General features: G+C 38.8%; 1 protein-coding gene across 3 annotated transcripts; it reads left to right on the top strand.

Annotated features, from left to right (window-relative positions):
- The first annotated feature begins 799 nt into the window (after positions 1 to 799).
- Positions 800 to 8,530, top strand: LOC118263292 (atypical kinase COQ8B, mitochondrial). Of its 3 annotated transcripts, none has more exons than XM_035575185.2 (9): positions 800 to 969; positions 3,377 to 4,012; positions 4,098 to 4,314; positions 4,404 to 4,613; positions 4,732 to 4,847; positions 5,062 to 5,224; positions 5,536 to 5,738; positions 5,876 to 6,028; positions 6,208 to 8,530. In XM_035575185.2, the coding sequence occupies exons 2-9, from the start codon at positions 3,380 to 3,382 to the stop codon at positions 6,493 to 6,495; spliced, it is 1,983 nt and encodes a 660-aa protein (XP_035431078.2). In that variant the 5' UTR covers positions 800 to 969; positions 3,377 to 3,379; the 3' UTR covers positions 6,496 to 8,530. The 3 variants fall into 3 exon arrangements, with proteins under 3 accessions (XP_035431078.2, XP_050559944.1, XP_050559943.1); XM_050703987.1 differs by having other exon boundaries at positions 3,605 to 4,012; XM_050703986.1 differs by lacking the exon at positions 800 to 969 and adding an exon at positions 1,032 to 1,984.
- Positions 8,531 to 11,901: the final 3,371 nt, after the last annotated feature.

An 11,901-nucleotide genomic window follows, 5' to 3' on the forward strand; every position in this document is an offset into this window, starting at 1 on the left:
GATCACATCCCTACTCGCATGCGAGAAAGTTGTCAAAAGTCGTGCCAGCCACGCCAGAGACGTGTCTTCATCGGATGACGTCACGAACCAGATTAGTGATGTACCTTATTATATTATTGATTTATTCGTTTGTAGTTCTAATGTTTGCTTTTAGGTTGCTTAGAACTTAGTAACTGCTGTTTAATGATAGTATGATACCAAATAGGGTCAAGTTAAATAAAAGACCAATGCAACGAATAATATTTATTTAAAAAATATAGAACGAAAAGCACGGATTCATTGGTTATCGATAACTTTTCGTTAAGATGTTGGAATCACTATTTTTTTTGTAGGTTTTTGTACTGAATTTGTGGCTTGGCGTAGAAGGGGCGCCGATGTGTTTACGCTCTGGCGTTCAAAAGGTTAAATACAAGTATTGTATTTATAATTCCAAAGACTAAAGTATAGTTACTGTCTTAATTATATTTACTCTTAGGGAAATGGTTTGAATCGTTCAAAAGATACAGTTGAGGAAAGTCACGTCTTGTCACCCCGCTTGACAGAATCCGAAGACCCCCATTTTCTACTTGCCCATAAATTTATTATTTTCTTTGGCACTTTGCTATGAGGGCAAGGCTGCCGTTTGTAGATCAGCTTGTCCCTGCGATCGTGTGCTTGTCTAGATGTAAGATGGGACATCAGAGTGGTTTTTAGTCAGAATAAGTACACACGTTGCCTGTAGATGTCTGACATCCGTACTCAAAAAATAAATAGCCAGATACATTAAAAAAAGACACTGACATTAAGACAATGGGCGAGTAAGTTTGACACATTGGTTTGACATTTGATTCGACAGAAATTGGATGTTTTTAAAAAAATTACGTAAATAAATCAATCTACACGAGTATTTATTTGTTATCATGTGTTGTTAGTAATACTAAATTTCATTAACAATTAAGTTCTTGAGTTTGAGGTGTCTAAGAAATTGCAGTAAGTATATAAAACTTCATTTGTTTCGTAAGTGCGCGTAATCCAAGTTTAACGCGTGATCTTCTTCAATTAAGATAGTAATGATGCAAAGAAATATATTTTTTTCTATTTTGGGAGCGATTAATACGCATTCTAACAAGATTAACTATATATTTTTATTGTTATGCAATATAAAACATAACCTTGAAAGTTATTGCTGTACTCACACCTACGCTTATATTCATGAATGTCGAAGAAAATTGATTATTAACATAAGTTAACAATATTTATAATAACTCAATGAGGACTCCAGCGATACCCTATATCACCTCAGTCATAAAATTCGGCAAGAAAAAATAACCTCTCTTAAGTTAAAATAATACGTAAGTACTTGTTTTACGACAATTACAGCCCTAAATTTAAGCTGCAGTAAAAAGTAATGAACAATTTGTTCCCACGCAATTTCTATACATAAGGCGGCAAAAAAATTTTTGAATTTTTTAGTTGCATACAAAACAGCTGTCATGTCAAATTGAAACATAGGTTATGTTTGTTAAGTACTACTTCCCCTAAAAGTTAGGAAATGTTCCCTACATTGAGACCTACTTTTATATACTCTGTGCATTTGTGGGAAGGAGATAAAATCTGCATGTTATAACAATTAAAGTAAAAGGTGGAATGTCAATCTGTCAGTCAGGATATTGATTTCAGTAGATGTCCTGCAGCTGCAGTGGGAGGTGGTGTACATAATTTTTGTGGACAATCTCACTGGCTTGAGTGGTCTACTTTTGTTTCCTTGTGACATTTGTGAGCAACAAGTGGTGTTGAGGCATTGTTGCCTTTTTAGAAGAAATTGTGTTATTATTTATATTTAAATAGAGACTTTAAATTAGTAGTTCCATAATGGCTTCACCAGAAGAAAAAAAAAAGGTTGAGGTTGTAGTCATCACGGTTGAGGTTCCCATTCCCAACCCACCTCTGCCACCTGTAGCTAACGGAGGTAACGGTAACGACAATCAACCATCGGCTGTCGATGGTAAGTATAAATTTATTTGTAGGATCTCGTAGGGGTCAGTGGGCCATTTTAGGGGTAAGGGTTTGGATATTAATCGTTAGTGCAGATTTTTTTCTGTTCTTTGTCTCCGTTCACTTGGTTTGTCATCGTCAGAAACAAAAGATTTTCCATCTCGGCTTATCTCGGTGAGTTTTATGAAACAAAGGAATTCGTGTACTTGGTCTTTTTGTCTTTTATACCTCATCTAAGGGTGTCTAGAAGGGGAAGTTCTTCCTAAGACTCATCATCCATTACCATCTTTGTATATGATAAATTGGCATGAATGCAGATTTCTTTGTCCTCAGTTCCATCAACTACCTGTTGCCATGTAAACAATCTTTTTACCTAAGCCTAAGATTGTTAAAGATCTAAAAAGCATTTAAATATCGTTTTTGAAGTCTGTGTAATTTGACGATATTTTTTTATCAAAATTAGGTTTTTTAGGGAAATTAGGTCATGAGCTGTTGGCCTGGGGAAATGGCCAGGGATCGACCCTTGTAGCTTGGACTGCATTCTAGGTCATCTAGGTCATCTAGTGCTCGCGCATGCGCTGTCAGCTCGAGTCCTAATTAAACGGGCTACATTGCGAGCTATCGATCGTCCCTACAGGATTCTCCGAAGTAAAGGCCGCCGCACAGTAACACGCAAGTTTTTGTTTCCGGCGGCAAACTTTTCTTAGTTTTCTTAACAATTCGCAATATTACGTCGGCTTCTTCTACGAAGTTTATCGAGAATAGAGACATACTAAACCTACGTACAAAGCAACGTTCGTACACAGTTAAGCAAAGTGAAATATTATAACACTGTAATAAATTGAATAAGTGACCAAATATTTACTCTTCCGCCTCGCAATGGACAAATGGGATGTTGAAGAAAAGTTAGCGATAAAGTTAACCCAGTAACCGAAATACGTTTTGACGCAGTATGCGTTCCGCCTTATTATGCACGTCCGCTTGCCCCAGTACCTATGTAGGTGTTGTTGTCTATTGCACGTGGGAAGTGTTGTGTGTAGGTGTCATTTAGTAAAGGTCACATATAAATATAGCCTATAGGTAGTGCCTAGACTCTAGTGATGGAAAGTAGGCAGGCCTTTATTATGGAGATTGCGGGAGGTAAGTAGGTATATCGCTGAAGATGTTCTCTTAAGACATAACTTACAGTCACAGGATGTTTCTAGTTTTCGACTCACTCGTGACTCGCGGCTTACTGGAATAAAATAAAGTTGGCGACGTGTACGCAACATTTCTAAGGTTAAATGAATATCTTAGCATTGTTTGCTTCTACATCCATTAAATTTATACCCATTATTGTATATAATTATTAATTATGTATGTATTATAAATAAATATGTATATAACCAAACTAATATTTCAGGACATGTCCCACATTAATGATTTAATTGGAGTATTGCGTGGGCTCCGTTTAGTCGCGGAAGCTGGTGTGAAGACTCAGCAAGAAGTATACAAATTTTTATGGAGTAACTCTAGCTTGAAGCAATTAATTTCCAACTGTCCGACTAACCCACTAGCCTACAACCCTAACCCACCTTCGCCGAAGGAGTTTATGGAAAGGGCGTTTGTAGTTGCGCACGGTCTTCGACAGTTCGCAGTGCTTCAAGTTCCAAACATGAGTGCTAACGTGCCGGAGCCCGAAATCGACCAGCAGATGAAAGAAGAGATTGAGGAATTAAACAGAGAATTCAATAGGACCTTCGATACCTTGAAGAAGATTCAGAGCATGGACAGCTCGCCTCCCCCGGCTCCCGCTGTCACGCCTATTGCTCCGTCTCAGTATATGAGCGCAATGTCGGCTCCCATCGAGGAGTTGCACGATCGCATACAGCGGGCTAAAGACCGGAAGGCGGAGGACATGATTCAGGTGGTGGCTTCCTCTAGCCCCACAACGGTGTGGATAGATACACCCATGCCAAGTCCAAGCCCATCGGATTCCTCGTCGTCTACCAGCTCGTCGGGGCCTAAGCCTGTGGCTAAGAAGAAGATCAGAGTTGCTGTAAGTCTAAAATATGTATTATTTATGTAATTTAATTGTTTTAAAACGTTGTCATCTACAATCTATATCGTGATTGTGATTGCAGTTGAGTGAGAACTCGAAGGCACGAGTGGTGCCGTCTTCGCGTATCAGCCGCATGTTCTCGTTCGGATCTCTGGCTGCCGGCCTGGGAGTGGGCACCGTGGCCCAGTACGCTAGGAACACGTTGCAGTCTGTGACGGGCCGTGTGGATGAGTCCGCCAATGCGTTCTTGTCGCCAGCGAATGCTGAAAGGATTGTCGATACTCTGTGCAAAGTTCGAGGTACGGTGGAAAAAAAACAGTAGTGCAATGATTTATGCATGCTCTTTACGTTTTCCTATGGTGTTAATTTGTGATGGGAATTATTTCAGGTGCCGCCCTTAAACTTGGTCAGCTGCTTAGTATCCAAGACGATTCCATGATATCTCCAGAGTTGCAACATATTTTCCAACGCGTGCGTCAGTCTGCGGACTTCATGCCTTCTTGGCAAGTCGAGAAGGTGATGAGTGCTCAGCTGGGGCCGGAGTGGCGATACAGGGTCGCTAGCTTTGAAGACAAACCGTTTGCAGCAGCTTCTATCGGTAAGTTAACTTTAATTGAAGGATAATGACACCACTGTTACATAAGATAATTTCATATATTTATTGTATCTATTAGCTAATCATAATGTATCCTGACCGTAAATTTATGGTTTTCCAGGCCAGGTGCATCTGGCAGTGCTACATGACGGTAAAGAGGTGGCGGTCAAGGTTCAGTACCCGGGCGTTGCTAAAGGCATAAATAGTGACATTGACAATCTCGTTGGAGTCATGAAGGTATCGTCTAAAACATTGTTACGCCATTTCAGCTCAAAGTAAATGTTGCAAAAAGTATACTTCCAAATTTTTTTTTATGAATGTAATAGGATCATCTGGATGTAATAGGAACTTTCAAAAGTCGGTAATTTTTATTCAATCTGGTACTTTTACCTGATCCAGGTAGTCCATGAAATATTTCACGTGAATATAACCTAATAAAATTCCGTTCCAGGTATGGAACATATTCCCCAAGGGTATGTTCATTGATAACATAGTGGAGGTTGCCAAGAAAGAGCTCGCCTGGGAAGTGGATTACTTGCGTGAGGCTGAATGTACCAAGAAGTTCAAGAGGCTGCTCGCTCCGTATCCCGAGTACTTCGTCCCTGATGTTATTGGTCAGTAGAAATATGATGAGAATAGAATATAATATGCGAATTTCACGTTGTTTGCTATGCTGCGACTAATTAGAAGTCTTAATAAATTATAATACATGCGAATTTCACTTGAGCGATGATAATTCTGCAAATGTACGAATATTTAGAATAAAGGAAATATAAAAGTATGTAACAATTCATACCAAAAATACTAACATATCCTTACTATTTATGATTTCAAGTTAAGCGCTAAGCGAACAATAATTTGCATATTATTATGATAACTTATGTTTATTGATGTATAATCCTAATTCTTTCTATTACAATTCCAGATGAGCTCTGCGCTCCCGAAGTTATAACGACGGAGTTGATCGACGGTGTGCCACTGGACAAATTGTTTGACGCGGACTACGAGACCCGGGTCGACATCGCTTACAAGATTATGCAGCTCTGCCTGCGTGAGATGTTTGTGCTGCGTTGCATGCAAACTGACCCCAACTGGGCCAACTTCTTCTACAACCCGAATACTAAACAGGTGATTGTCTATAATGGGCGAAACCCGAAAGCACTAACGAACTCATATACTGGCTTCCCAGCCAGGTTATTTGGTTGTGACCAAGATTGTTTCAATACCAAGAACTTATTTAATGATTTTTTGAAACGCCTTTACAGGTTATCCTGTTAGATTTCGGTGCTACTCGAGAGTACTCGAAGGATTTCATGGATCAGTACATTGAGATTATTCACGCGGCATCCCGCGGTGACAGGAAGGCCATACTCGAAATGTCACGCGAGATGAAGTTCCTCACCGGCTACGAGTCTAAGGTGAGTGTTCATAATAGAATAGTTTTAAAACAGGAATGATTTTGCTAAAGAAATGTAATGTGTGGGTGTTGACTCTTCAAACTACCTTAAAATGACACCGATTCCTTAGATTTTCATATTAATTACAACTCTGTAAAGTTGAGAAAAATCGTAATGCATTACTAAAATCTGTTTTCCAGATCATGGAGGAGACTCACATTGACACGGTGATGATAATGGGAGAGGTGTTCACGAGTGAGGGCGCCGGGGAATTCGACTTCGGCACGCAGCAGACGACACGCCGCATCCAAGCCCTCGTGCCCACTATACTCACGCACCGGCTCTGCCCACCACCAGAAGAAATATACTCCCTGCACCGCAAGCTATCTGGAGTTTTTCTCCTCTGCTCTAAGCTCAAAATCAAAATGAACTGCCGGAACATGTTCCAGGAGATCTATGAGCAGTACAAGACCAACAGCTTCAGATAGACCTTAGCGACCGTGGCTCAGGTGTGGTCCAGCTTCAGATACACAATATTCAACAGCGACTTTATGGCCAATTTCGACATTTTCAAATAATTCCCATTAATGCATTCGTAATAGTCATAATAAATGTTTACATGTATTCAATTCAGAGTGTAATAGCTCAACTTGGTGGATCGATGTTTTATTGATGTGTGTTTTAAATTAAGAAATATTTCGGGTCATAGAAGCAGGGTTTCCCAAATGTGGTATACCGGTTGCGTAGGTACAATGGTGGTCACATGCGCCTGACCACTTAGTTAATGTTTGCTTGCATCTGATGAGATCAGCTCTGAACTGGAATTGGCGAATGATGCGGGGTGGTGGGCGGGGCCGGCGACGACGCAGGTAGCCCAACAACATCACTAAGTTGCAACATTATCGCTATTCTATTGTATCTAATGTTTTTGCTGGGTGCAAGCAATAACATTTTAAAATGATCAAGCGAATCTGTCCTCCACTGTACACGCCTTCATGTGGCGATGCACGCTTGTCTGTAATTTGCGAAACGAGAACATGGACTTGAGCGCGTATATGGAAGTACTGCGAATATTCGCTAGTCTTTGTGCACATTGAAGTGCCCCAGTGACCCATTACCCGAGTTGCTACGACCCGAGATACACATGCATTTTAACAAGTAGTACAATACATGATTGTTGTCGACCGTAGAAGTATTATAATCTTACTAAACATAATAATGAACAGTAAATTTTGTTGCTGATTTACGACGATGTAGGCGATGTACCATGAACAATAATGTTGTAAGTTATTTTAAATATCGATACCTTAATTGGCAAACCAGCTAACTCCTTATGAGCAAATTTTTCAGGAGACACTTAAAACTCTATCATACCTTTTGTTCCATACGATGTAAACAAAAAAAAAATGTTGACGAAATGTGGAGTTGGCTGGTTTGCGAATTAAGGTATCGATATAATTTTCATCTGGAGGCATTTTTGTTACCTATTCGAGTTGTCTAGGTTAAGTTGTACAATAATGCAATCGATCATTTTTTAACAGTGTTGTTCGTATGAGTACTTGAGCGGGAGTGGTCTTACTTCTTGCATCTGGGTACTTTACGTGACATTACTGTGATTTTCGTTTCGACTAACTGAACAAAACGTAACCATAGTCATAGGAACGTAACATAGCGCGTTAACAAATAATCTGGTTGTGATCCACAATACTTTTGAAATCCAACCTGGTAAGGCATGCAGTGTACCGTACTATATTTTTGGATATTTCCACATGGCACTAAGCAGTCGAGACAATTACAATAATTTCACCGACACATTGTAACAGAAACGTCCATTTTTGAACAAATTTTATTCTATTTTAAGGTTTGACTGATAACTGATAACGGTTAGGCGTTGCATTTTTGTGACGTCTACTACTGTTTATTTATATCATCAACTTTGGGGAACATTTTAGTTAGAATTAAGTAATATGTATTTATTTTTTTTATATCAAAAAGTTAAATGAATTACACAATCCGCATTCGATTATGATATTGATAGGGCTGGCCCTGTGCGATTGTCATACTAGAGTGACTGTGGAATTTATTTATTTATCGTTTTAAATGTACAAAGTACTTAAATTAGGTTTCCAAATACTTGGTATTTATTTTGTTATTGGTGCTGAGCTTGTAGTGGAAGCACAAACACTGTTACTCCATAGTATTTACGTCGTATGCTGAGTTTTTCTTGTTTAGTTGGCTTTTTATTGTTACTGATGTCGTGAGACCGTAGTAGATGGTTTATAATTGTAATAAATGACCCTTGTGTGACTCTATCCTGCTGTATCGATGTATCCCCCCCTCCTGTCGACCCAAACACCTAAGCCACGTGTTTCCTTTCAATAACTACCTCTTCTCTATAAGACTACCTTGTGATCGTATTGAAATTTAGTATATTAGCAAATTAATGTTGTGTAGTAACAATGTTTGTAAAATGTTTATTAATTGTATAACATCTGAGTAAATAAATAAACTCGTTGTGGACTATGTTGTGTTGTTTATTTTTTATGGTATTTCCTACACTGACATAACATGCGTTCGCTGTGTTGAAGTAAACTGATACGAGTACCTACTATCTTCAACTATATGTCGATTACCGAATACTAAAGCTTTAGTTAGATGAACATATTTTTTTCTAAATCAAATTACCGTTATATAGTACGTTATTCGCAGTACTTTCTCTTCGGTTATTGGCTGTGGTGCAAGTGGCCTGATAAAACTTGGTTGAACTCACCGATCATTTGGTATACAAAACCCAGTGTAGCTCGTATTTACAGCATATTGGAGGGTTGTAGACTTTCCTAACAATACAAAAACTGAGGAATCATCATCATATTAGCTACACTGTTGAACATAGGCCACCTCCAGATAGGCTGGGTGGAACCTACATCCAGCTGCTCCCTGTGACCTGAATCAGGTCGTCCGTCCACCTGTGAGTGGACGTCTTAGGCTGCGCTTGCCGATATGTGACCTCCATTCGAGAACCTTACTGCCCTAGCGGCCATCAGTTCTCCAAACTATATGCCCTGCCTAACTAACTGAGGCATAACCTTTATTTAATTAACACATTGAACGCCGTGGTGGTCACCGGTGACGTTAGCGGAGGATTTGCCTTCAACAGTTTTCTATTGGCAGTCAAAGACTTAAATTTACCTGAATGCGAGTACCTTCGATTTCGAGTGACAGTTTTTGTGATTTTGAGGCAGATACATATTCGGAATCAGCAAAGTTGTCTCTATCGGATGATGTTTATCCGATGGAGTACGCAAAACAATGGCCCTTACCTCTTGGTCGGAACGCATCGCTTTATTTTTGTTGAGTCATCCCAATAAATTAATGTTTCCTGTCCTCAGAAAGTTCCTAAAGCCGTTATAATTCTCCTGACTTCTCTCCGACTGGTTGACAAGGGCCAAAGTATCTACTACCAATAACAAATCAGCCGTACTTATACATAATTATGTATGTTACGTTGTAAAACCCGTGTCATATGTGTGAGAAAGAGCACACAGTTACAGGACCTAATTTGTCACTGATCAATGTACCAATTGTGCATGTTGCTTGGGAGACAAGGATAGCGCTAGTCGGAATGACTTCATATATTTCTCTCATTCTGGCGAAGAGGTGTACTTTTGTGTTAGAAAGGGAGGTAGATAGCTTGTAGTTGCAGTTCCTGGCGCAAACGCATTTCGTGAAGCCAATTGGAATTGCACGCCTGTTGTGTTCTGCGGCCCTGGTACACGAAGTCTTAGATAATTCGGTTTAATCCGAGATTTTACTGCTTAGCCTGATTCATGAACGATTCCAGTCTTCATATTTTAACTTGTATTTATTAGTCCTTCTGTTGGTCGGTGATTCACATGCTTTGCAAAGGTTAAGTAACATAGGTCACGGTCAAACTATGAATGGGCATAGTCATTGTGATAGATACCTACCTAATGATTATAGAGTATCATTACATTTAGGTTTCAGCCATTATCGTCCCACTGCAGTGCAAAGGCCTCCCTACCTTCCTTCCACTCCTCTCTGTTTAAAGCTTTTTGCGGCCAATCCTTGTCATAGCTGTTGAGTTCGTCCCGCCATCTCCTTCTGGGCCTGCCGCGAGTATAGAGTATCAGGGTGTTATAAATTAAGAAATTCAAGTAACTCAAATTATGACAAATAAATGATCTAAGTATCTATCGACCATAGCAGATTTTCGGATTTAAAAAATATAAAGTCTTTGAAATCGGACCTGTAGTATCTGGCTCTCAAGATGTGGATGGTGAATTGACTCCAAGTTCAAATGTAACAAGTGTATTCGTTCACTTCACATTTTATCTTGACAATAGATGGGTACTTACTTAACCTATAATGGCCAAAGCATTTTATAAATAAATTTTGGAAATATCTATTGGCGAGATCATCGTAATCGATTTTCAGCACCCATGTTTAAATGATTGCACGCTGTGTATGGTGACTCAAATATTTATGACAGCTAAACGAAAATAGCGTGATATTGTATCGTATTTTTACAAACTTTAGATAGGTGTTCTTTTTTTATGGAGTAGATTGCAAACAAGCAACCGAGTCACCTGATGGTAAGCGATCAACGTTGTTTGTTCTTATACATATCAATGTTATTAGAGCTTGAGACGGGATATTTACGGATGAACAGTTCAACCGTGATCATGGCACTTGCAACTTGGCCAAAAAATAGCGCTCATATACTTTTACATATTAATAAACATTGTAAACATCCCGTCTCAAGTTCTGATAATAAGAGTTAGTGACCATGTCAGTTTAAAAACTTATACATATCAATAGTACGAAGAAGGAGATGGAGGGACGGGCAGAAAGCTCCGAACAGAGAGGAGTGGAAGGAGGGTAGGGAGGCCTTTGCCCTGCAGTGGGACGACTACGGCTGAGAATAAAATAAATAAATAAATATCAACATAATAAAACCAATAAATAAAAATGTTTTCAATTCATGTTCCGCAAATTATGTCCAACAATTATCTAGTAGCAATTACTGACATAGTTCTACTATAATCGTTGTTCTTTGTTGTGGAAAGTAAGTCGCCGTTACCATGGCCCATATTCCAAGGAAACAAAGAAAGTGTTGAAAGTGTCAGCTGCACATAATTGGCGCTATTACATAAAGTATGCTGAACAAATTGTCAGTCGGTCCTAGGTAGATTACCCATAATACCACAGTAAGCTTTACTTAATAGTAAGAAATTGCTCAATGTAATTGGCAAGCGAAGTACAGGTGCAACGTTTGCCTCAGGACTCGCAACATCTGTGTAATAAATAAATGATCTCAAGGATTTTACTGCGTTTGTTTATTCATGTCATTGTTTATAATTGTTTATTTGTACTTGACATTTTTTTTGTGTTACAAAATTGGGTCAATAGGGTACGGTATGGAAAGACAGTTACAGTTTGAATTAAGAAAGAGTAGAAAATCTTTTATTTTAACGAAAAGATTATAATTCTGCTAGGCTTTGGATTTGAACTTAAACCCATTGTTTGTTATAACAATCCCATGGCCAAATAAGATATTATTATATAGGTCAGAATTTAGGGAAAGTTTAACTGATATACTTATGTAGCTTTCTTGTAAGTTCAATGGCTTTCGTAGCAACACTCGCGTAGCAGCTACGCGCGTAGCAAACGTGTAGCAGTGTTCGTAGCGAACGAGGATGTTTTTTATGTTTATGTTCTAAAATAACCTTTTATTGTGATATGTCTACAACGAATTTCATTGTAAGCCTAAACTATAGAGTAATTTAGTCTTATATAGGATTTTAAAATATTTCTTTGGTAATTTAGGAATATTATTCCTCCTCCATTTTATTTATTTCTTGTATGTATTTCAA

Source organism: Spodoptera frugiperda, chromosome 25, assembly GCF_023101765.2.
Source record: "Spodoptera frugiperda isolate SF20-4 chromosome 25, AGI-APGP_CSIRO_Sfru_2.0, whole genome shotgun sequence".
Lineage (NCBI taxonomy): Eukaryota > Metazoa > Arthropoda > Insecta > Lepidoptera > Noctuidae > Spodoptera > Spodoptera frugiperda.